Raw genomic sequence first — 23,517 nt, forward strand, 5'->3', positions numbered from 1 at the left:
TTTTAGTTTTTAGATTTTAGATTTTAGTTTTAGATTTTGGTATTAGTTTTTTAAATGAAAAATCTCAAAAAAAAGGTTTTTGGTTTTTGAGAAAAATTAACGTAAAGAATCAAAAACTAGATTTCCTAAATTATAGAACAATTGAAAATCTAGAATCGTGAATGGAAGACTATAACAAAATAGTTTCCCTAAATTTTAGGAAAACCAAAATTTTAAAATCTTGATTGGTATAAAAATGAGATTTTGAAAAACAAAAACCAAAATCTCTCTCAAAATCTACAAAACATTCAAGGCCAAAGGGTTTTTGGATTATTTACTTTATAGAAAATATAAACCATATGTGGTAGGTAACAAAATACATGAATGTAAAAACGTGTATTCTTCTATTTTTTNTTTTTTTTTTTTTTTTTTTGGTGAATTGTATTCTTCTATTTTTGTTTTAGTAATAATCCCCACAAGAAAAGTGGAATTTTATTCCCGACCTAAGACGGTTTTGAATGCAATTCCATAAATAGATTAAAAAGCTACTCTTTTTTTTTTTAAGGATAATTGTGTAAAACGTGTTAATATTATCAGCCACACCAAATTAACAAAATTAGTAAATTACATTACAAGAAGAAAGTACAATTATTATTACACATGAAATAGACTGGCCCAATTGAGATCAAGTCTAGCTTGTTGGAAATAAGACTGGCCCAATTAAGATTAAGGCTTCAAATCTCGTCCCAATTATCATGACTTCCCTTAAACAAATCACTTTGACAATGAGTCAATGACAACTACAAAACTATCCATCATTGCAATTAATTTAGCAAAGGATCCCTTAAGCCCATGTTAGAGTGAAGCAATCACTCACCTCAAAATAGAATTTTTAATTTGAGTACAAACATTCCATTTTTTCTGATCGCTGATTATTTTACCAATTTATTACTAAACATTATGTTATTTATATCACTTTAATTCAAATTTCTGTAACCAGAGAGCTAGGCAGATTTTTATCTTTATTCTTTAATATTAAAAAACGATCGTCGAATCTTTGAAGTCTTTCTTTTGTTTTGGACAATTCTTCTGTTTCGTTTGTTTGATATTTGAAACATCGAATAAAAAATTGTCTGTATGAGTTGTCATCACACATCATCAGCCGACCCTCAACAATGACAAACAACAACTTCAATTATATCAAAATACACTCGACCATTTTTTTATAAAAAGAAGTAATAAGAACTTATAATATACACTTTTTCAACGTTCAAAATGTTAATTTAGTGTAGTGCCTATACCTTTTCACAACAGATTTCAAAATGTTAATTCTTGTTTTATCATTAAAAGAAGAAATTAATTCTCTTAATTTGGTTTAAAATTTATTATTTTTTAATGATATTTCGTATCTGCATTATTTTTTGCTTATTATATTCTGCGAGGAAAAAAGAGTGAAAGCGTGCAAAATACTAAAAAAGACCAAAATTAATAAGTCTATTACTATTTCTCTCTCTCTCTCTCTGTTCATCAATCTCACATCGACACGAAAATAGAGCTACTCAGACTTGTTCTATTTTGCTGTTACCTTCTCCAGGCAAAAAAAAAAAGCGTTACTTTTTTTGTTTCTCCGTACGGCGAAGAATCTAAACACAGAGCCAGCTGCTTAATTATTTCTGTTTGGGTTTGTTCAAAGATGCAACTTTTTAATAGCTGTTGTGGAAAAGGATTTGATGGGTATTGTAATCTTTGATTCATTGACTCGAAATATCTGATTTTTTTTCTCTTTCTTGGGTTGATGTCTTTATTGGTTATATCGATTTATGCTGATTAGGGTTTATGATTCCAATATCGATTTTGGATGTTTGAATTTTTTTTGGAGCTTATTTTGAATGTAAAGTTTGTTCCTTTTTCTTTATCTTCATCACTATATATATGACCTGATTGATCTTGAGCGTTTTATTAGGGTAGTTTTATTCATTTCAAAGCTGATATGATTGATTCAACTGTTCTGCATTTGGTAGTTTTGTTTGTTTGGTTCTAAATGAATTGATGAATGATCTTTAAAAAAGGGTTTTTGAGGATACTAAGTTTGGTGTTTGATGTCACAATCACACAGGAAGAAGAAGGAAAAGACAGAGCCATCTTGGAGGATATTTTCATTGAAGGAACTTCATGCGGCCACTAACAGTTTCAATTACGATAACAAACTCGGTGAAGGTCGATTTGGTAGTGTGTATTGGGGTCAGCTTTGGGATGGATCACAAGTAACTAAACATTTTTTTCTCTTCTTTTTATCTAAGGACTTGCTTCTTGTTAAAAACTTTGGTCTTGTGATGTTGATAATTTTGTGTCATTCTTGCAGATTGCTGTCAAGAGATTGAAGGCATGGAGTAACAGAGAGGAGATTGATTTTGCTGTGGAAGTTGAGATTCTTGCTCGTATTCGTCATAAGAATCTGTTGAGTGTTCGTGGCTACTGTGCTGAAGGACAAGAACGTCTTCTTGTATATGAGTACATGCCGAATTTAAGCTTGGTTTCACATCTTCATGGTCAGCATTCAGCTGAATGTCTTCTAGATTGGACCAAGCGGATGAAGATTGCTATAAGCTCTGCTCAGGCCATTGCGTAAGTCTCAAAATCTAGAACAAGTTATGTTAAGGTTGATATGTCAATAAGTTTCTGAGTGACACTTTCTGTCTTTTGCTCAGGTACCTACACCACAACGCAACCCCACAGATAATCCATGGAGATGTGAGAGCTAGCAATGTGTTGTTAGATTCTGAATTCGAAGCTCGAGTTACAGATTTTGGATATGGTAAGTTGATGCCAGATGATACTGGAGATGGAGCTACCAAAGCCAAAAGTAGTAATGGGTATATCTCACCAGAATGTGTTGCATCAGGAAAAGAATCAGAAGCAAGCGATGTGTACAGTTTCGGCATCCTTTTGCTAGTACTTGTTAGTGGCAAGAGACCTCTTGAAAGGCTGAACGCAACAACAACGCGGGGTATAACCGAGTGGGTTTTACCACTTGTCTACGAAAGAAAGTTTGTAGAAATCGTTGACCAGAGGCTGAGTGAGGAACATGTGGAAGAGAAGCTGAAGAAAGTAGTATTGGTGGGGCTTATGTGTGCTCAGACAGAGCCAGAGAAAAGACCAACAATGTCTCAAGTGGTGGAGATGCTTATGAATGAATCAAAGGAGAAAATGTCTGAACTTGAAGACAATCCTCTCTTCAAGAATCCATTTAGCAGCAACGAAAACGATAGCGAGCAGGCTGCAGAGGAAAGCTCAGATGTCACCTCATAAAAGAAGGATCATCAACAACAATAGGAATGGCTAGGCACAGATATTCATTTGCTCGGATTATTCTTTCACAAGCTTCTGTTCATATTTGCTAGTTTTTCTGCATCACTGGATCATTATCCAGAGGTCTTGCTTATTATTTTGGTGTGTTTCTTGGTTCATACCATTGATTTGATCACTGATATTGGAGTTTGTAAGGTGTGGTATTGGGCACATAAAAAGGAAAATTGTGATACTTTTGGTGTTCTTCAAAGATTGAATCTTTTAGTTTGGATTATACTGAAACTTTCTCACCACTAACAGTTATCTTTTTTCACAATGAGCTGAAATAGATTTACACATTAATCACAATCAGTTCTGTTTCTTGGAGGAAGAAGATGACAGAATCAAAAGGATAACAGAGATTACAACAGGAGCAATGATAATGAAGAGGGCTTGAGTGAGATTAGGTCTTGTGATCTGAGGGAACAAGACACATCCGTATTTGATTATAGCTGCGCCTGCCACTGAACCAACTCCGAGCTTCAACAAATAGTTTAAGTCCTCCTGTAGACAGAGGACTTATATGTAAATTTAAATTATTTGAGTCCAAAACTTGAATGACGTTTTCGATCAAATCCAAAACATAGGGGCTAATTTATAATTTTGACAATTCTTTGAGCCCTCCCATACAAAACAAATAAAGCTCCAATAGAACTGACCTGAACCCCTTGACCGTTATCCGCTTGTTCCGACCGGTCATCGGAAGCCGTAACGCGAAATGACCGTTTTGTCCCTGAACCGGTTGAAGGATTTCGAGAAATGGTCGCGAATTTGATACTATTCATGGTCTTCTTCTTCGTGGGTTCTAAGCTCCGGTGAACAGAGCTCGAACGAAGAAGCGTCGGAACTCCAATCGCCATACCGGGGACGAAGACTGAAGCTGACATCTCTCTCTCTCTCTAAATCAGTCGTTTTAAAGTGGTCTCACACACAGTCTTGTGAATGGCGTGAACAGAGGATAAGAGAGACACGACGCCTACCTAATAAAAAAAAAACACATCTCACGTTTTGCGTCGGTTCTTGAAACTTTATAATCGCGTCTTAAACGCAAACGCTCTCCCACATTCCACGTTTGCGTTTTCATTCACTTTCAATACGAAATAGAGAGATTTCGAGCGTATTTGTACAAGATTTTTTATACACAATTTAAATTGGGATTTGGACAAAAAAGTATAGGAGCTCTCATGATCCATAATGCTATTTAGATTTCACGTTGAGAATGTTCCAAGAATTCCTTGAGATATCATTGCAGACAAGTTCTTTCCACTTGTTAATATACACAAGAAAGTTGGATCATTGAAGTTACCGACTAACCCTGACAAGGTCTATGTAGATTTGATCGACCTCAGCGTCTCCAGGAACTAATGGCCTTTGCCTGATCATCTCGGCAAATATGTATCCCACAGACCAAATATGAACCGAGTGTAGAGCAATGATGAGTCCTAGGAGTCCCTCTAGTCCACCTAGAAGGATCAATATGCATAATATGAAAAGATGTTCCTCACCCAGCGCCTCTGGTCAAATGAAAATATTTAAGACTACTATTCTCGTCTATCACTTAAAAAATTAATTAGTAGTCTTAAATATTTTCATTAGATTCTTCTAATCTTTAAATTTGTTTCCTTCCTTTTTCTTTTCTAGTAATATTTGTTGTTAGTTCACAAGTTTTTGTTACCTTGTTTCTATCTTAGTTTTTTCTCTCGGTTCCTTCAAACTACAACCTCTATAAATTAATAATGTTTGGATCAAGACATTTTATTAATTTATAGTGATATTAATTTATCTATAAATTAATAATAATTATTTTATAGTGTAAATTAATAATTATTAATTTATAAAAATATTTTTAATTGTTTAAAATTTTTAAAATTATGAATTGAGATAATTTTTGCAAAATAAAATTAAACTTTCCGATGTTGTAAATTTTATGGTTTAGGAATTGAACTTATAATATTTAGAAAACATTATTGAAAATAATTACAAATACTATAAACAAATTGACTTATACACATGATATACATAAATTCAAATTTATGAATAATAATATTTGTTCTCCTATTTTAATAATCTGTCAAATTATCAAATTACAAATGATGCATTTCTAAAAACTAAAAACTTTAAAATTTAACTATTTTTATGATATGTTATAAAATATTTTAGAGATATTATTATTGTTTGAAAATATAACATTACAATTATTATATCAGTATATATATATATATATATAAATTTACATGATTATTAATTTATGATATTATTGGGACCATATTTTACATGGAGATTTCAAAAAAATTATTATCTTATTATCTTATCGAATTTTGTTAATTTTTACACTGATCCGATTTGGGACCAACAAAATTTATTAATTTATAGAGTATTAATTTATAGAGGTTTTACTATAATACAAACTTCTCGGTAGAAAAAAAATGAAGAAAAAATTAGTAGAATTGTAGTTTTTCGAAAAAAATAATGCTACTTTGTTACTTTGTTCCACAACAATATAAAATTTTTAAAAGGCAATTAATATTGTATTGTTTAATTTTGATGACACAACACCGTTTGATAAAGCGACAAAGCGACATCGTTTAGATATTGAAGTTTCTAGATTATCTATAAGGAACTTGGACAAATCTAGGTTGATCTAGGTCATGAATGGTTATTAGTTTTTAGATGGTTTTTAAATTAATACTTTATTGTTTAATTTTGATGACACAACACCTTTTGATAAAGCGACAATGTTTTAAACGACATCGTTTAGATATTGAAGTTTCTAGATTATCTATAAGGAACTTGGACAAATCTAGGTCATGCATGGTTATTAGTTTTTAGATGGTTTTTAGTTTAGATTTTAGATTTTGGATTTTGGTTTTTGATTTTTTTTTTCAGATTTTGCTATTCATTTTAAAATTAATAAATAAAAAATTTAAAAGTCAAAAATAAAACATACTCATGTTAATTTTTTTTTTCAAATAAACCACCCAAAACTAGTTTCCCTATATTTAAGGGAATCTATTTTTAAAAAAATCTTAATAATCCTCACGGAAGGCTAAGGTCAACAAATCACTCCACCAGATATCAACACCACCAAAAGCAATTGGAGAAGGAATCGGCGTCACCGAGCTCAAGTTCTTCACGCAACGATCGATGCTCATGTTTCTTATGGATTGGCTCTTGGCTCGGTGAACCAGAATTGAAGAATCTTCTTCAATCGTATCAAACTCTTGTTATTCCGATNTTTTTTTTTTTTTTTTTTTTTTTTCTGTTTTCCCGATTTGGATTTGGGTAGAATCTGAGTTGAGTCGTTTGTTTCTTTCTTTTTCTTCGTTCTCTCTCTCTCGAATGATCTAGAAACTTCGGAACGATATCGCGTAATGATAAATCGTGTAACGATGTCGTTCGGTCATATGATGTCGTTTTAATAAAGAACAAGTAACAAATTTAGGGACAATTGGGTGAATAATAATATTTTAAGATGCAAGATTGCAAAATGCCTTTCAAATTCAATAACCTACCTTTATAGCAATTCTACAAATAAAATTAAATCTGTTAAATCAACATCCCTTATTGGTTTATATATATATAAAAAAATTGGAGATTGTTTCTTCAACTCTGTCCTTATAACATTTTTTTTTTAAAAATGTATTTTCTGAATGAAAAAAATAGTAAGCTAAGAACATGAAAAAAAAAAAATTGTAAACTTAACAAAATGAAAAAGGAAAATATGTTAACCAGACAAAAAAAAAGAAAAAAAAAGAAATGGAAAATACTTTAAGATTAGAATCTAATTCAAATATTTAAGACTAATCTTAAGAGATTTAATATGATACTCTAGAATATGTCATATCTCGAAATTATGAATGTATTGTTATGGGCCTTATGGCTTAATCTAGAGGCTCCACCTCCTCTCTTGTATATATTCTCGTCTATCACTTGAAGATTACAAATCATAAGCTCAGAAGGATTTGGGGTTTAAAACTTTTTTCATATAATATAATATATCACATACGCCATGGCATGCAAAGTTTTTCAGAAACTACTAAACTAAATTAATTAATTAAAGATGACATCGTTGAGAGAAAGAAAGAGAGCTTTGAGATGCATACAAAGGAGACAAGTCAAAGGAAAACTAAACGATTGTGATCCTTGTGAAACAAGCTTCATCGATGATTCACCTGAGAGCTTACTGTTGCTAGAGATTTTCTCAAGGCTACGTAACCCTAGAGACGTCATTTTTTGCAAAAGCGTGAGCAAGAGGTGGAATTCTGTGCTATCTTCTTCTTTTCATTATAACAAGACCTTCGCTTTGATACTCAACACACAACACCCAACACACAACACCCAACACACAACACCCAACACACAACACACAAGACCTGTGCTACAAACGACACCTGCTTAGACGGTTGGAAAGGATTCAATTTAAACAACTATATTGAGTTTAATCATTCTCCTGTTTGTGTTCTAGCCTCCTACAAAGACGTCTTGCTATGCATGAAATATCATAAATCACGTCGTAAGCAACGATCACAATACTACATTGTGAATCCTGTGACAATGCAATGGACCCGTCTTCCTGAAACTCACATGTTCTGCTCAGTATTTCCTATCGGGTTAACAGGGAATGGCTCGACGGGCAGGTACTATGTTGTCATACTATTAGCGCCTACACCTTCTACGCTTAATCTTCAAGTCTTGGATTCTAATCGCGGAAAATGGAACTCCTATACTATCGAGCATCCGCCTTGGTCACAGTCCGGATGGTGGCCGACGAATTGCCAGGCCTTGAACTTTAACAAAGCTCTACATTGGTTAGCCCACGACGGACCTATTGTAGCTTATAACCCTAAATATAAGCAACAATGCATCATCATCCATCGTTGCCAAGAGATGCGCCATGCTTCTTATGGTGATGATGCGGTCGTTTCAGAGACATTAACCGTCTCCATGGGCCATCTACGCATCATTCAGCTCGTTTGTTATCCCTTTCCACGTGAGTTACTAAAACCTATAACATTGAAATTATAAATCTAGCTAGCAACTATTGATGATTCTTAATTATTTTCTCTCTTTGTGTTTTCTAGATGATCATCACCATGTTTCTATTTGGACACTCGTGGATTACAAACAGTCCCTGTGGAAACAAGAGCACGACTCTGTCTATTTCAGAGACATGGTTTCTGGTATTCCCTGGATACAAGACTATATGCGGGAATATAATCTAAAGACAACTAAGCAACATGATATGTCTTTCGTCATGTCAATTTTCATAAGAGAGCAGCCTCCAGAAACTAGAGAGCGGATCATTTTTCCACATCCTTTACTTTGCCATCCAACCAATCCTCTTCTCGTTTACCTGTATTTACCTGAACGTATCGTTTCTCTTGATGTCGCAACAAAAAGGCTGCGGTTAGTGACAAAAGACATCAAAAGAGGCATGCGTACTATATTTGGCCGATACGAATTAGGATATGACATGGTGATACCAATGGTTCTTCACTTAGATCCATCATTGGTCTTGGAACATGAGGGTGTGCTGCTGCCACGTCGTAAGAGAGGAAGAAGAAGAATATAACGTCAAACTTTTTAGCATGATACTCTATACGAATGTTGTTTTCTTTTTAGCCTGCTTAATACAATACTCCTTACAACACATTTGTAAGATAAAACCAGTCCTTAGACGAAATGTCAAGATATATTTCAGAGCAATTGATTAAGCATAATTTGAACGGATGCAAAACGATTTCGTGACTATAAAGGATCATAGCATTTAACCGAGATAACACGAGAGAATCATCTTAGCACTGCTCTACAAGAAAGAAGCTTATTTGTTTGGTAAACTCGAGGAACAAAAATTTCTACTACAAATTTTACATATACAAAGATAAAGTGTATAACAAATAGGAGGAATTCATAAGTTTATTACAATATATGTTATAACAATATGAAACCATGTGTACTCAAGAAAAACCTGACAAAATATAACAATATATGTCAGCATAGTTTCAAGAAAAACCTGACAAAATCATTTCTCAAGGATCTTGCTCATAACACTTCTTGCTAGATCAATACTTCCTTCTTGCTCTTCTACTTCCTCTTCTATTCCGGCTTCTCTAACTGAGAGTTCACGTGCGGACAAAGAGCAACGAACAACAGAGTTAACCTGCTTCCTTAATCTGGCATTATCAATCAGCACCTCCGTCAGCATCTTCCTTACCACATCGTCTGTTCCACGATGCCCTCCCGATGTAAGCCTCAGCTTTTCCACTTCCTCTGAGAGAAGCTGGGTCTGTTTTCGAGAGAACATTAACTTTTTGTGTCTCAAACAGGCATAAACTCAGTATAAAAAAAAAGAAGCATTTGGTTAAACAAACCTCAGCAATTAGAAGACCTATTCGGTTATCAGATGTTGCTAGTAGCTCGATGGCTTCAGATGGAGATGATGAGTCCATTATTAACTTACTCTCCTCCTCAATGTGGAACTTGACACTGCACTCTTGAAGCCGATTTTGTAGAACATCATACTCATGCAGCAACTTCTTGTCTGCGGTTTTTGCAGTTTCTTCTCTATCCTTCTCCCGTTGAACAATTCTCTGAACACATTGCACAAGATTTAAGCGTTAAAACCGCCAGATGTTCCAATTGTTAGAAGAAGATTTTACTTGAATAAATCTCCTGCAAAGAGCATTTTTACCTCCATCTCCAGTTTTTCTTTCATTGTGCGGCTAAGCTCTTGTCTCAATTCTGATTGAGTGGTTCGGAGAGACTTGACCTCTTTGACGAGTACTTTCAGCTCTGCTTTCGATTTCACTTCCAGCTCTTCGTGTTCTATGTGAAAATTCTCAAATTCTTCTCTTAGATCAGTGATCTGCTGCAGCAGCATCTGATTTTCTTGAACAAGTGACTGATTTGCAGTCTCAGTATGTGCTTTCTCGTCCTATAAGCCAAGTATAAAGAAAGATATCTATAATCGAATGCAAATGGAAGTTACATTAAAAGAAACTGAGAGAAACACAAACCTTTATAGAGTTCAAAAATGATTCCATATCCATGCATTGCTTGCGGAGTTCCTCCATATCCCACTGAATTTGAGTAAACCTTTCCGTTTCATCTAGAACTGTTCTCTCCATGCCTTGCTTGCAGCTCTCTCGAGTTGTTTCAAGTTCAACCTCTAAATCTTTAACCTACAAGACCAAGCCCGAACAGGCAAAGCAAATTCTTCATCCATTCAAAGATTAAAAGACAAAGAGGAGTAAAAAAAACATGTGATAGTTGTGCATACCTTTGTTGATAAAAATTGTCGAACAGCCAGCTCCTGATTCAGCCTGGAGATAAGATCTTCCGTGTCAGCTTTTGCTGTTTCAAGTCTCTGCTTTAACATATCAATAACCCTCTTTAACTTATGTCTCTCCTCAGAGTGAAAGACAATAGCCGGATTCTTCTGAGTCTCAGTATTTACACCAACCGCACTATACATGTTTCCATGAACTTCATCCTGAGTATCGATAGAGCCTTGGTTAACTAAATCAGGTTCCCCAGGAGGTACAATGCTTTCAATGGTCTTTTCTTGAAACTTTCTGTCACTTCCATCCAACCTCTGAATTCCAACTCGACTAGAAATGCCTCCTCCAGTTACAGTACCAGTTTCTGAAGCTCCATTAGTACTAGAAAGACATTCGATATTTTCCCGGAACGAACTTTTATCAAGAAGTCCGTATCCTGTGATTAATTCATGCCAATCAGTCACATCATCTTCAGAAGTTGAATTCCTCGAGACAAGATTTTTGAGACTAGCTTTGTCATGCTTCATCGTTGAGGCATCAGATGTCTCATCAGCAGAATCATTGCCATGATCCACGATAACTGATGAACTACCAGGAACATCAGAGCTGGTAGCAGGAAGAAGTGACGGGATGTCCCCAGAGGTAACTTCAGTTTCTTGACATTCATCACTAAAATCTGAAGAGTGAAGAGTAGGAAGCATATTAATACATACTACATAGGTTTTCAGACAACATTACATAATCAAATTCTTCACACGTTGTACAAACAAGAGAAAAAACAAAAGGAAAAGAAGAGCACATACAAGACCTGACAGCAGCTTCAAGCTCAAGGAATGTTGCGATCAGAGCGCTTCTGGATATATCAATATCTGACAAAAGTCTATTCATCCAATCTTCCAGAGAGCACCTCCTCTGCAATTGACTAAACATTTTGAGAATTATTTTGCTGTTACCAATCTTAAGAGTTGAGAGAATCGATATCTACCTCTTCCAAAAGAGTCTGGTTTTTTACCCTCAGAATCTTCTTTGGTGGTGCCTGGGGTAATCTTTTCTTCACAAACTCCTTTTTAATCTGAAAACACCAAAGCCCAATTGCAATGTCTGAGTATCATATCCAAAGCAACTCATAGTTGTTCGTAGTTACATAAATAAACAAATGAAATACGTAAAGCCAGAGAACTAAAGAAAAGGGTATTGAGTAAAGAAAGTACTCACTGACGAATATAGTTCCAAGAAATCATTGAATCTTCTAAGTATACGCCTAACAGAAGTGATTCCCTCAGGAGATTGTATCCCCACTTGCACTCTATAAAACTGATAAAGGACAGAAGTAAAAAAGCTTAATTAAAGACCATGAAATGTATAAATTAGCTAGAATGACTATAACAAAAGAATCAGCTATGTGTAATACACACACCACGGCGGGTTCTGAAACGCTTGATTTAGGAAAGCCAATCCAAGAAGGGATAGTGACACAGTAACTCCAACCAGTTTGAGGATGGTGTGGCCAAACCGTGTCCCGTCCTTCCTAGGAGGAGAGGGAAAACTATACAATTAGAAAAGGAATCCAAAGCCTACTCTGTTCTACGTACAAGAGTAAACCGTATCACTTAATCTACGATGAAGTCATGAACATTGAAGCAGAGAAAATGAATTTTACCCAAAGACGAGGAGGAGCACTCCAATCCATCCCCAGAGGTAACGGAGACATCCCGTCGTGGCGATGCGGCGGAGATACCATAGAATCGGTATCAGCTTCTCGTCGTCCATTAGCTCCGTCGTGAATGGTATTACGGCGATAATCGTCGTCGTCTCCTTGGAAGAAAGGGCCAGGCGAGAGGAAGTGGCGGCGAGAGAGCTGCTCGGCGAAGGGACCGGAGACGTCGTAATTGAAATCGAGAAGAGAAAGATCGTGAGCGTAAAGATTCATTAGTATTACTCTCTCTCTCTCTCTCTTTGATTCTTCTTCTCTCTTTCTCGACCGATCTCTCTTTCTTCTTACAGCAACCGAGTCTTAAAAACGGAGCGTTTTGGTATAAACGATTGTTCTCGTCGTGTGGTTGACTGGGTTGACAAACCTGGGCTACGCCACTCGAGTTCGAACCTCCAGAAGTCCAGATGAAATAAACCTGGACGGATCATATGATTACGATGGATGGATGACACACAAGATGAAATAAATTTTTTTTTTTTTCTCTTTCCATTATTTTCACTATTCACTAATACGAGAGGTGATTTACCCTATCTTCTGCCGCTTTGGTTTTTGCATAATAAATCAATCTGGATGTTGATTTTGTTTGGTATATTTTTAAAATGTTCTATATAATTAGTTAAACTTGTAGAGAGATCTTTGGATATAACTTATAAATTAGATATCTTAACATTTTTGAAATACATTTTTTTTTTTTGCTATCTTTACAAATCTGTCAAAATTAAAATATATAACCTAAGTTAATAATTTGTATCTTCGTTAATTATATTATTATTTTTATATATGGTCATTTATCAATATGCTAATATTTCTAATTTCTATCATTAGCTATATATATGGTAATTAACAGATATTCTAATATTCATCAAGACTTAAATCATTTAATCCAAAATTATAATTTAAAACCAAATTTATTTAAAATCAAACTTAAACAATATATATTAAAATTTAATATTAAATAATAAATATTCTAATATTCATCAAAATTCTTCCTTCACATTATTCCCACCAAATCTAAAAACTGAACTGATCTAAACAAATAAAATAAACTTGCAAAGATAAACAACTCGATAAAATCATTACCTACTTTTCTTTAGCATCGTTAAAGCTACCGGAGCATCAATATCATTCTCATCTAGATCTGTAATTAAATAACTCAGTGGCAATTGCTTGTAGGATAAAAGAACCATTTTCTCTAAATAAAAAAAAAGTATTCTATTAGTACCACTAAACTGCAAACTGGTTAATGCTTTTAAGACTAATGTTAATTGATGTATTTATATAAAAAATTAAATGGTTTTAAGACTTATGTTAATTGATGATTTTTTTTTTTTTGCAAAAAGTGTAAAAACCTATGAGTATTCTTTAATAATATATAATTTGATTACTTAAATAATATGAACAAGAATGGTACAATATTAATCTGTTGCTTTGTTATATTCTCTCTATTAATATCATATCAAAATATATTGTATAGGAGGATTACTTAAACTTTTATTCCAAAAACTGCATCTCCACATGTGTTAATACTTAATATTAATCTGTTGCTTGAGGCTCAACCTTTATCATTTGTATTATTGTATCGGATAACTTGCTAAGCATGATTAATTAAATTTTAAATAATTGTGAATATTGCAACTTAAAGGTTTTCATGATATTGACGTTGATTTCCTATATTGTAGTAACTCACCATACAATAACAAGATTGAATTGTAGTTAGTATTTAATAATTTTTTTTCTAGATTAGATAATATAATAATTAGATTATTTACGATTTAATTTTCAAACAAAAAAAAATTGTCCCCAAGTTACTGAAATTTTGAAATCGGATATAATCATTATGTATTTCAAATAAAATATTTTTATGCCTATGGACATCATTGAATTAATAATATCAAAATCCAAATTTTACAGACCAATTATTTAATTATAAAAGTATTTTTTAGGAAACTATTTATTTGAAAAAAAAGGAAACTATTTATTTGAAACTAACAACTGAATATTTCATAACTTTCGGTTATATAATTTAATTATTGGGAGTACATACAAAAGTCGTTCTGGTGGAGTGGTTGGTTTACTAATATTATGTTCTCCGACCAGAGTTCGATCGACTAAAAGAGCGGTGAAGATAAATCAATTAAAGCGGCGGCTCTGTCCGTCGCTGTCGTCCTGATCATCCGTGACGATAGCAAGTGCCGTCTGAGCTCTTTCTTTTTTTTTTCTTTTTTTTCCCCGGCAATGGATTCTGCCAAATGAAATCCACTTAACTCTCCAATTTTTAAACGAACACAGAATCTATATCCAATGATTTACTCTCGTTTCATCTCTATCCTTGGATCTTGCAAAACGACAGACCACTTCAAGCAGGTACATTCCCAAACCATTACGAGAGGTCTATCACCAAACCCAACCGTGCAAAAGAAGCTCTTACTCTTCTGGTGTACTCGTCTAGGTGGCCACATGAGTTACGCCTGTAAGCTGTTTGTGAAAATACCTGAACCAGACGTGGTTGTGTGGAACAATATGATCAAGGGATGGTCAAGGGTAGAGGATTGTGGTGGGCAAGGAGTTAGATTGTATTTGAATATGTTGAAGGAAGGTGTGACTCCGGATAGCCACACGTTTCCTTTCTTGTTGAACAGTCTTAAGCGAGATGGAGCGTTGGCTTGTGGTAAGAAGCTGCATTGCCATGTTGCGAAATTTGGATTAGGTTCCAATAACCTTTATGTGCAGAATGGTCTTGTTCAAATGTACTCTTTTTGTGGACTAATGGATATGGCTCGTGGGGTTTTCGACAGGAGATGCAAAGAGGATGTCTTTTCTTGGAACTTGATGATCTCTGGGTATAATAGGATGAGGCAATACGAAGAAAGCATGGAACTTTTTGCTGAGATGGAGAGGAACTTTGTTTTTCCAACTTCTGTTACCTTACTTCTTGTTCTCTCGGCTTGTTCCAAGGTAAAAGATAAGGATCTCTGTAAAAGGGTTCATGGGTATGTTAGTGAATGTATGAAGGAACCTAGTTTGAAATTGGAGAATGCTCTTGTTAATGCATGTGCTGCTTGCGGGGAAATGGATACAGCGGTAAGGATTTTCAGGAGTATGAAGACTAGGGATGTGATTTCTTGGACATCTATTGTGAAAGGGTTTGTTGAGTCAGGGAATCTAGAGTTAGCTAGAACATATTTTGATCAGATGCCAGTGAGAGACAGAGTCTCGTGGACTATTATGATTGATGGTTACCTACGAGCTGATTGCTTCAATGAATCTCTGGAAATGTTCCGCGAGATGCAATGTGCAGGTATGATACCCGATGAGTTTACCATGGTTAGTGTTCTCACAGCTTGTGCTCATCTAGGTTCCTTGGAGATTGGTGAATGGGTGAAGACGTACATAGACAAAAACAAGATCAAGAACGATGTTGTTGTAGGGAATGCTTTGATCGATATGTATTTCAAATGTGGGTGTTCTGAGAAAGCTCAGAATGTTTTCAGTGACATGGATCAGAGAGACAAATTCACATGGACAGCCATGGTTGTTGGTCTTGCCAACAATGGACAAGGTCAAGAGGCCATTGAAGTTTTCTTACAAATGCAAGAAATGTCAATACAACCAGATGCTATTACTTACCTTGGCGTCCTCTCTGCTTGTAACCATAGTGGTATGGTAGACCAAGCAAGAAAAATTTTCGCCAAGATGAGAAGCGACCATAATATTGAGCCGAGTTTAGCACATTATGGATGTATGGTTGACCTAATTGGTCGAGCTGGGCTAGTCAAGGAAGCATATGTGATAATAAGGAACATGCCAATGAATCCAAACTCGATTGTGTGGGGAGCTCTACTTGGTGCTTGTAGACTTCATAATGATGAACCAATGGCTGAATTGGCAGCTAAGAAAATTCTTGAGTTGGAACCTGATAATGGGGCTGTTTACGCTTTACTATGCAATATATATGCAGGTTGCGAAAGATGGGAGGATTTGGGAGAAGTTAGAAGAAAGATGATAGACATCACAGTTAAGAAGACACCAGGCTTCAGTTTAATCGACGTAAACGGGTTTGCTCACGAATTTGTTGCTGGAGACAAGTCACATCTTCAATCTGAAGAGATTTACTTGAAACTAGAAGAATTAACCCAAGAGTCGACATTTGCAGCATACTTGCCTGATACTTCCGAATCATTGTTCGAGGCTGGGTAAGATCATTTTTCATAAAGAATTTAGCTTTGGCTTTTTGAGGTCATTGCTTCTGAAGCCAGAGATACACTGTTCTTCAGGATTATATAGAACCCTGAGATGTGAACAGAACTGTCAGAGTAGAAGTTGTTGCTTATGCAGTGGATAAGAGACGACACATGGTTCAGTTAATTGTTCACAAATGTACTCAACACAACCTTCGGTTAGAGCCTGGATCCAGTATGGGAAGCCTAACAGTGCCACTAATAGATTTATCTGACTGTCGGGACAGCCAGGAACAGAGAACTGGAAGAACACAGTCAAGTAAGCACCTTGCAGACTAACCCCATAGAAAACATAATCTGATTTCGCGAAGTGGCAATATTTTGTAATGTGCTTGACCTCACATGTACAAACTGAGCATCACCTGTAGCACTGCAAGTTCAGACCGGGTCTGAGCCAAGTTCTGATCCTCGACAGGAGCCTGAGATGTCTGACCAATAACCAAAAGGCTTCTGGAACTCAAAGCCAAGCCTATTCAAGTTTGCACCTGAAGATCACCATACTTGCTTATCAAGACATTCAGAACATCCCCAACATGGTTCATATGATCCACACAAAGTTCTGTAGCTGAGTGGGGTCTGGCACTTGATTTTACATGAAGACAAGCTCCGGCTATAACGAGGAAAGAAGAGTCTTGAGATGGCTTAGCTTTGATCCACTCTTCACCGTCTTTGGTTTTGATCTCCAAGCCATTCACTACATCGTTCTGGCAAAGTATGGTGAGGAATTGTCTATCGATATGAGAGTCAAGTCCTAGCTGATCTTCTTCAGTGTTATTGTCAATTCCTTTGTATTTAAATAAATGAAAGTGGTTCTTCGATAAATTAAGATGCGCCTCCACGTATTTCTCGGACCCAAAACTCTCCATGATCATTTTCCTCACAGTCACATCTAATTGTAATAGCTTTGCCGCAAAGGACTGAACATTCTTGCTGAAATATATATATTGCATTAATTAGCATATTTTACTATTTTAATTAGAATCGACACCTCTGTTTGAACAATAACTAAACGGATAAAACCAAATTATATTTCATGTGAATAAATGTTAATTACCGTAATAATTAAAAGTTTGTTTGACATGAACTAAACGTAACCTGAAGGTGGTGTTGCCTTGAGGCCAGAGCTTGCGAGTCAAGTCATCGACAACAAGAGGATTATCTACACCGTCAAAGCCCATGTCTATAAAGGCATAGTTGGAATCTGACCGGCGTATCCTTTGTTACGTTTCTCTGACTTTGCACGCAGTTTAGTCTCCGAAGGCAAATCAAAGACTTCCTCCGAGGCGTCCAACAGTGCCTTCCTTAGCTCTTTTGAAGCTCCATCGAAACATCCTTATTCTTCTAGGGCTTTTCGGACTTGAGATCTCACTGAGTCTCACTCGGGAGCTTCCAGTTTGAGGTTTGGAGCAGAGAAGTCGATGAACGGGAGAGAAAGGGGAAGAAATTGGGTTCTTGAACTTATCGTCATTATTTTTCTTTAAGAATGAAGAAGAGTACGTACGTAGGTGTAATCCGACAGGAAACGGTGCGTTTTGCTAAGGGGTGCGAAAAATAGGCGATTAGGGTTTTTGGTTTACGTGCTCGCAAAGGCTGTATTGCCGGCGCCGTTAGGCTGCTCCGGAGGTTATGGTGGAGGGTTCGGAAGGTTTGTCGGGGACGTCTAGTCCTCCAGTGAAGGAGTCGTGGGTTTCGATGGTTAAAAACAAGTGTGTTCTGAAAACTTTTGAGGTTAATTACTTTATCGGAGGGTAAGACCTCTGTTGAGATTCCGGATGAGGTGCTCAGTAATGTCACGCCGCTCTGGGAAAGATTTTCTTGTTGGTAAGTTTTTGGATACTGCTCCTCATATTGGTAAGGTTCACGTTATTCTAAATAAGATCTGGAAACAAAGTTCGGCGTATCAAGCGATTGATGTTTTTGAAGTGAATGCTACAACTATGCGTTTTCGTGTCTCTGATCCATTGATTCGATCGTGCATTTTGAAACGTGGTATGTGGAACATTGCTGAAGTACCGATGGTGGTTTTGAAGTGGTCTCCGGATTCTGAAAAAGCTCAACCAGAGACAAAATCCATCCCCCTTTGGGTTTGGTTAAAGAAGGTTCCGATGCATCTGTATTCCTGGGAAGGGCTTAGTTTTATTACTAGTGCGGTGGGAGCACCAATGCGGTTGCACCAGAAAACACTTGCTTGTTCAAATTTTGAAGTTGCAAAGGTTTTTGTCCATGCTGATCTCTCGAAGGACTTACCTAAGTGCATAAATTTCTCAAATAAGGGTACTGACTTTAGTGTTGATTTCCATTACCCGTGGTTGCCACCGAAATGCTCTGTTTGTGAGAAATGGGGTCACCTGGCAGCTAGATGTAAAAAATCTGCAGAATGTACACTACCGGATCAGTCAACGCAAGAGCAGAGCACGAGCGCGGGCAAATCTACCACAGGAGAACTTTCAGCAGGACTCATCTCTCAGGCACCCACTGATGAGGTGAACTTGGCTGAAAAGAACCAGGTTGAGGATTCGGGAAAGTGGTCTACTGTTTCACCATCGAAGACTGGTCGTAGCCCGACTAAACTTCCTGCTTCTGATGCTGAGGTTGCTATAATCTCTGCGTCAAAATTTGCGGTTCTCAGTATGGAGGAGGATGAGGAGGAGGGGGAGATTACTGAAACGGAGGAGGTTGAGGACACCGTGGAGGAGCCCCCTGTTGAATCAGAAAAGACTAACATTCAAGAGCAAGCAGGTTCTTCTCAACCTACGGATCAATCTGTTGCTCTGGAAGCAGAGCGGGGGGGACGCCTCCCTTCTGCTCGAATTTCTCAGAGGAGGCAGAGGGACACCACGGAAACTTCAATCCTAGCATCTAAGGCTGTCACAGCTTCGGTTGCTTCGAAGAAGTCTTCCACCCGATGCTCTTAAATGATGAGTTTCTCATGGAATGTTCGTGGATTCAACAAAACAATTAAACATTCTGTGGTTAAGGACTGGACAAGTAATCCTGAAATGCTATTTGGTTGCTTATTGGAGACGCGAGTCAAGGAAAAGAAGGCAGACAATATTGCATCTTCAGTTTTCCCAAACTGGTCTTTCTTGGCAAATTACGAATACCATCGCCTTGGTCGCATCTGGGGTGCTTTGGAGGCCTACTGTACGGTTGTCTCCGGTATTTAAGAGTGACCAAATCATCATATGCTCTGTCTTACTAGCTGGTGAAACAGAGGAGTTTTTTTGTTCCTTTATTTATGCACGGAACACTGCAGAAGAGAGAAAGAGCTTATGGGAGGATATGCGGAGTCATCATGACTCTCCACTCTTCCGGAATAAGCCATGGTTACTTATGGGAGATTTTAATGAAATTTTAGATGGTGAGGAGCACTCTGATCATTTGGTTTCCCCTGTTACCTCCTCGGGTATGAGGGAATTCCAGGGCGTTGTGAATCACTGTAGTTTGGTGGATATGGGATCTCAAGGCCCATTATACACTTGGTGCAATAAGCGAGACGACGGTCTCATTTGCAAGAAACTAGATCGAGTGCTCATAAACGATATTTGGCTTCATCGGTTCCCGCATGCATACTGCGTATTTGAGTCAGGAGGCTGCTCTGACCATCTTCGACGTCGCATGCAGTTGGATATGGGCACACCGGCTCTTAAGAAGCCGTTCAAATTTGTTAACTCAGTCGCTAGTCTCCCTGATTTCGTTCCCCTAGTGACGGCTTACTGGGAGACTACAGAGCCTTTATTTCATTCCACTTCAGCCATGTTCCGGTTTCTGAAGAAACTTAAGGGACTGAAGCAGGGAATAAGGGATCTGACCAAGGATCGCTTGGGAGATCTTGTAAAAAGGTCTCGTGAAGCCCACATGGAGTTATGTGCTAAGCAAACAGAGACGTTATTACATCCGACTGAAACTACAGTGCAAGAGGAGGCTGAGGCTTTTGAGCATTGGCAGTATGTTGCTGGTTTGGAAGAAAATCTCTTAAAGCAAAGATATAAACTGCATTGGCTTCACGTTGGTGATCAAAACAATCGGGTTTTTCATAATGCTGCTAAGATTCGTGAGGCATGCAACTCCATCAGGGAGATTCACTGTGCTGATGGTTCTATTGCAACAACTCAAGATGCCATCAAACAGGAAGCTGCGCGATTTTTCTCTGACTTTCTTGGACAGATCCGGAGTGACTATGAAGGAGCCACAGTTGACTCTTTGGAGGCTTTATTGCCCTTCCGTTGTACTGAATCTCATATTGCTATGCTTGTTAAGGATGTCTCTGATGAGGAAATTCGCAATGTCTTGTTCTCGATGCCTTCAAATAAAAGTCCGGGTCCTGATGGATACACGGGTGAGTTCTACAAGTCCGCTTGGTCGATCATTTGTAAAGATTTCACTGTTGCAGTGCAGTCTTTCTCCCGCACAGGTTTCTTGCCGAAGGGTGCAAATACCACTATACTTGCATTGATACCAAAAGTAGAAGAGGCTAGTATCATGAAGGACTATAGGCCTATATCTTTTTGCAATGTCGTCTACAAAGTGATTTCAAAGATTCTTGCGAATCGTCTCAAAGGTCTACTTCCAGAGCTAATCCTTCCAACTCAGTCTGCCTTTGTATAGGATCGCCTACTCATGGAAAACATCCTCTTAGCCTCTGAACTGGTTAAGGACTATCACAAAGATGACATCTCTCCCCGCTGTGCTATGAAGATCGATATATCTAAAGCTTTTGACTCCGTACAGTGGCCTTTTCTCCTCAATATGCTCCACGCTTTACACTTTCCTGATCAATTTATCAACTGGATTCGAATCTGTATCTCCTTGGCTACTTTCTCGGTCCAAGTCAATGGAGAACTGGCAGGCTTCTTTGGTAGTGCTCGTGGACTTAGGCAGGGATGTTCACTCTCCCCGTACCTGTTTGTGATCTGTATGAACGTTCTTTCACATTTGATCAACAAAGCAGCGGCGGAAGACAGGTTTGGCTATCACCCTCGCTGTCATAATCTTCTTCTCACCCACTTATGCTTCGCAGATGATCTACTGGTTTTTGTGGAGGGAACTAGTAGATCAATTGAAGGTGTGATTACAGTCTTTGACGACTTTGCAAACTATTTGGTTTGAAGATTAGCATTGAGAAATCAACCCTCTACATGGCGGGGATTCCCCAAACCACACAAGAGGCCATCCAAGAATCTTTCCCTTTTGCAGTTGGTGCTTTACCGGTCCGTTATTTGGGTTTGCCACTTCTGACTAAGGCAATGACGAGTCATGACTACGCTCTGTTGCTTGACAAAATACGAAATCGGATAAGTGCATGGACAGGAAGGTTCTTATCATACGGAGGAAGATTGCAACTAATAAAATCGGTTCTTCTGAGTATAACCAATTTTTGGTCTTCTGCTTTTCGACTCCCGGGGAAATGCATAACAGAGATTGAGAAACTCTGTTCTGCTTTCCTCAAGAGTGGTCCGGACCTCAACTCTCATCAGGCAAAGGTTGCATGGTCCGATATTTATTTCCCCAAAAGCGAGGGTGGACTTGGTCTTTGGTCTCTCAAAGAGACAAACCTTGTGTGCGGTTTGAAGCTTATCTGGCGATTACTATCACAAAACTCACTTTGGGGCAATGGGTACACACTTACCTTAGTCGCCACGACTCTTTTTGGGACATTGCAGCATCCCCATCGCAGGGCTCCTGGATGTGGCGAAAGTTGCTTAAGCTTCGCGGACTCGCAAAAGCTTTCCACCGTAAAGACATTCAGAATGGTCGATCCACATCATTCTGGCACGATCAGTGGTCTTCTTTAGGAACACTTCATGATCTGCTGGGACACAGGGGTTGTATTGATCTCGGAATAACATCGGATGCGACAGTGGAATCAGTTATATTAACGCACCGAAGCAGACGACGCAGAGTAGATACTATGAACCTTGTTGAAGCAGAAATTGCTCTGGTTAGAGCAAAAATGAAACCGCATATCGAGGATGTGCACCTTTGGAAATGGAGAACAGGGTTCAAGCCATGGTTCTCGACTTCTGATACTTGGCATCAGCTGCGTTCAACAAAAGAGGAATGTGCATGGGCGAAGGGGGTCTGGTTCTCACAGGCTACCCTAAAGTTCGCTTTCATCACATGGCTCTATATGCTCAATAGACTATCAACCGGCGATCGAATGTTGAAGTGGAATCCGGCTGTGGATTCATCATGCCCTCTATGCAACGACCCACTGGAAACTAGGAATCATCTCTTCTTCCAGTGTCCATACTCTCAGCAGATTTGGTCTAAGTTATCCTCAGGTTTCCTTGGAACACACGCTACATCAGACTGGGAAGAAATTATTGATCTCATATCAGCTTCTACTCTGGCGCAGACTCCCTTGCTTTTTCTACGATACACACTTCAGGCTACAGTTCATACAATCTGGCGAGAGAGAAACAATCGAAAACATGGTGAACCACCAAGCCCTGCAACTCGGCTAGTGAAACAGATCGACAAGACTATCAGAAACAGGCTCCTTCTCCTCTTGAACTCGGGAAACCGGAAGTATAAAGACATTCTTACACTCTGGTTTGCAAACAGCTTATAATGTAATCTCTCATAAGTGACTCTTTTAATCCTTGGCTCATAATGTAATCTCTCATAAGTGACTCTTTTAATCCTTAGCTCTGTTACACTTGTTGTAAAGCAATGGTTTTTTTGATGAATAAAATTTTACATTCATTTAAAAAAAAAACAAGAATACGTACGTAACGTGCTTTTGTGTTATGTGAAGAAAGAGCGAATGGAAGTGTTAACTAGTCAAACTAAAGCAATTGTTTATTACATGCATGAACCACGGCCCCTGCAAACACACACAATTATGAATTTATGAGTGGATTAGGTAAAATTAAAAACTAGTGTGACATACCAGTACCACTAGTATATAAAAAAAATAGTGCAACTCATTTGACGTTTCAGGAAAATAAAAACT

General features: G+C 37.5%; 6 protein-coding genes and 1 pseudogene across 7 annotated transcripts; 4 read left to right on the forward strand and 3 right to left on the reverse strand.

The window, feature by feature from the left end:
• LOC104745907 (PTI1-like tyrosine-protein kinase At3g15890) lies at positions 1,467-3,562 on the forward strand. Its single transcript, XM_010467281.2, has 4 exons — positions 1,467-1,713; positions 2,096-2,243; positions 2,342-2,604; positions 2,688-3,562. Exons 1-4 carry the CDS (start codon positions 1,673-1,675, stop codon positions 3,286-3,288), a joined length of 1,053 nt encoding a protein of 350 aa, XP_010465583.1. The 5' UTR covers positions 1,467-1,672; the 3' UTR covers positions 3,289-3,562.
• On the reverse strand, positions 3,539-4,317 carry LOC104745906. The gene is made up of 2 exons (XM_010467280.2): positions 3,987-4,317; positions 3,539-3,831 (listed from the first exon to the last, which is right to left on the reverse strand). The coding sequence occupies exons 1-2, from the start codon at positions 4,212-4,214 to the stop codon at positions 3,637-3,639; spliced, it is 423 nt and encodes a 140-aa protein (XP_010465582.1). The 5' UTR covers positions 4,215-4,317; the 3' UTR covers positions 3,539-3,636.
• On the forward strand, positions 7,388-7,520 carry LOC109129249. The gene is given in 2 exon segments (XM_019237079.1): positions 7,388-7,482; positions 7,484-7,520. Coding segments are annotated over 2 exon segments (132 nt in total).
• On the forward strand, positions 7,882-8,899 carry LOC104748218. The gene is made up of 2 exons (XM_010469893.1): positions 7,882-8,317; positions 8,409-8,899. Exons 1-2 carry the CDS (start codon positions 7,882-7,884, stop codon positions 8,897-8,899), a joined length of 927 nt encoding a protein of 308 aa, XP_010468195.1.
• Positions 9,171-12,750, reverse strand: LOC104745908. Its single transcript, XM_010467283.2, has 10 exons — positions 12,268-12,750; positions 12,025-12,135; positions 11,823-11,921; positions 11,593-11,679; positions 11,411-11,519; positions 10,607-11,283; positions 10,344-10,508; positions 10,019-10,261; positions 9,699-9,917; positions 9,171-9,613 (listed from the first exon to the last, which is right to left on the reverse strand). Exons 1-10 carry the CDS (start codon positions 12,535-12,537, stop codon positions 9,350-9,352), a joined length of 2,244 nt encoding a protein of 747 aa, XP_010465585.1. The 5' UTR covers positions 12,538-12,750; the 3' UTR covers positions 9,171-9,349.
• LOC104745910 (putative pentatricopeptide repeat-containing protein At3g15930) lies at positions 14,393-17,409 on the forward strand. 2 transcript variants are annotated; one of them, XM_010467285.2, is made up of 2 exons: positions 14,393-14,685; positions 14,771-17,409. In XM_010467285.2, exon 2 carries the CDS (start codon positions 14,779-14,781, stop codon positions 16,516-16,518), a length of 1,740 nt encoding a protein of 579 aa, XP_010465587.1. In that variant the 5' UTR covers positions 14,393-14,685; positions 14,771-14,778; the 3' UTR covers positions 16,519-17,409. The 2 variants fall into 2 exon arrangements, with proteins under 2 accessions (XP_010465587.1, XP_019092580.1); XM_019237035.1 differs by having other exon boundaries at positions 14,393-17,409.
• Positions 16,993-18,027, reverse strand: LOC104748219 (annotated as a pseudogene).

This window comes from Camelina sativa, chromosome 15, assembly GCF_000633955.1.
Source record: "Camelina sativa cultivar DH55 chromosome 15, Cs, whole genome shotgun sequence".
NCBI lineage: Eukaryota > Viridiplantae > Streptophyta > Magnoliopsida > Brassicales > Brassicaceae > Camelina > Camelina sativa.

Excerpts from the sequence above, each read along its gene's own strand:
- LOC104745907 (XM_010467281.2), top strand. The coding sequence starts at position 1,673 with ATGCAACTTTTTAATAGCTGTTGTGGAAAAGGATTTGATGG. Across the intron at positions 1,714-2,095 it reads TGTGGAAAAGGATTTGATGG|GAAGAAGAAGGAAAAGACAG; the intron begins GTATTGTAATCT and ends ACAATCACACAG. Across the intron at positions 2,244-2,341 it reads AGCTTTGGGATGGATCACAA|ATTGCTGTCAAGAGATTGAA; the intron begins GTAACTAAACAT and ends TCATTCTTGCAG.
- LOC104745906 (XM_010467280.2), bottom strand. The coding sequence starts at position 4,214 with ATGTCAGCTTCAGTCTTCGTCCCCGGTATGGCGATTGGAGTTCCGACG. Across the intron at positions 3,832-3,986 it reads ATAACGGTCAAGGGGTTCAG|GAGGACTTAAACTATTTGTT; the intron begins GTCAGTTCTATT and ends CTCTGTCTACAG.
- LOC104748218 (XM_010469893.1), top strand. The coding sequence starts at position 7,882 with ATGCAATGGACCCGTCTTCCTGAAACTCACATGTTCTGCTCAGTATTT. Across the intron at positions 8,318-8,408 it reads CGTTTGTTATCCCTTTCCAC|ATGATCATCACCATGTTTCT; the intron begins GTGAGTTACTAA and ends TGTGTTTTCTAG.
- LOC104745908 (XM_010467283.2), bottom strand. The coding sequence starts at position 12,537 with ATGAATCTTTACGCTCACGATCTTTCTCTTCTCGATTTCAATTACGAC. Across the intron at positions 11,680-11,822 it reads TCTTGGAACTATATTCGTCA|ATTAAAAAGGAGTTTGTGAA; the intron begins GTGAGTACTTTC and ends TGGTGTTTTCAG. Across the intron at positions 11,520-11,592 it reads ACCAGACTCTTTTGGAAGAG|AGGAGGTGCTCTCTGGAAGA; the intron begins GTAGATATCGAT and ends AGTCAATTGCAG.
- LOC104745910 (XM_019237035.1), top strand. The coding sequence starts at position 14,623 with ATGATTTACTCTCGTTTCATCTCTATCCTTGGATCTTGCAAAACGACA.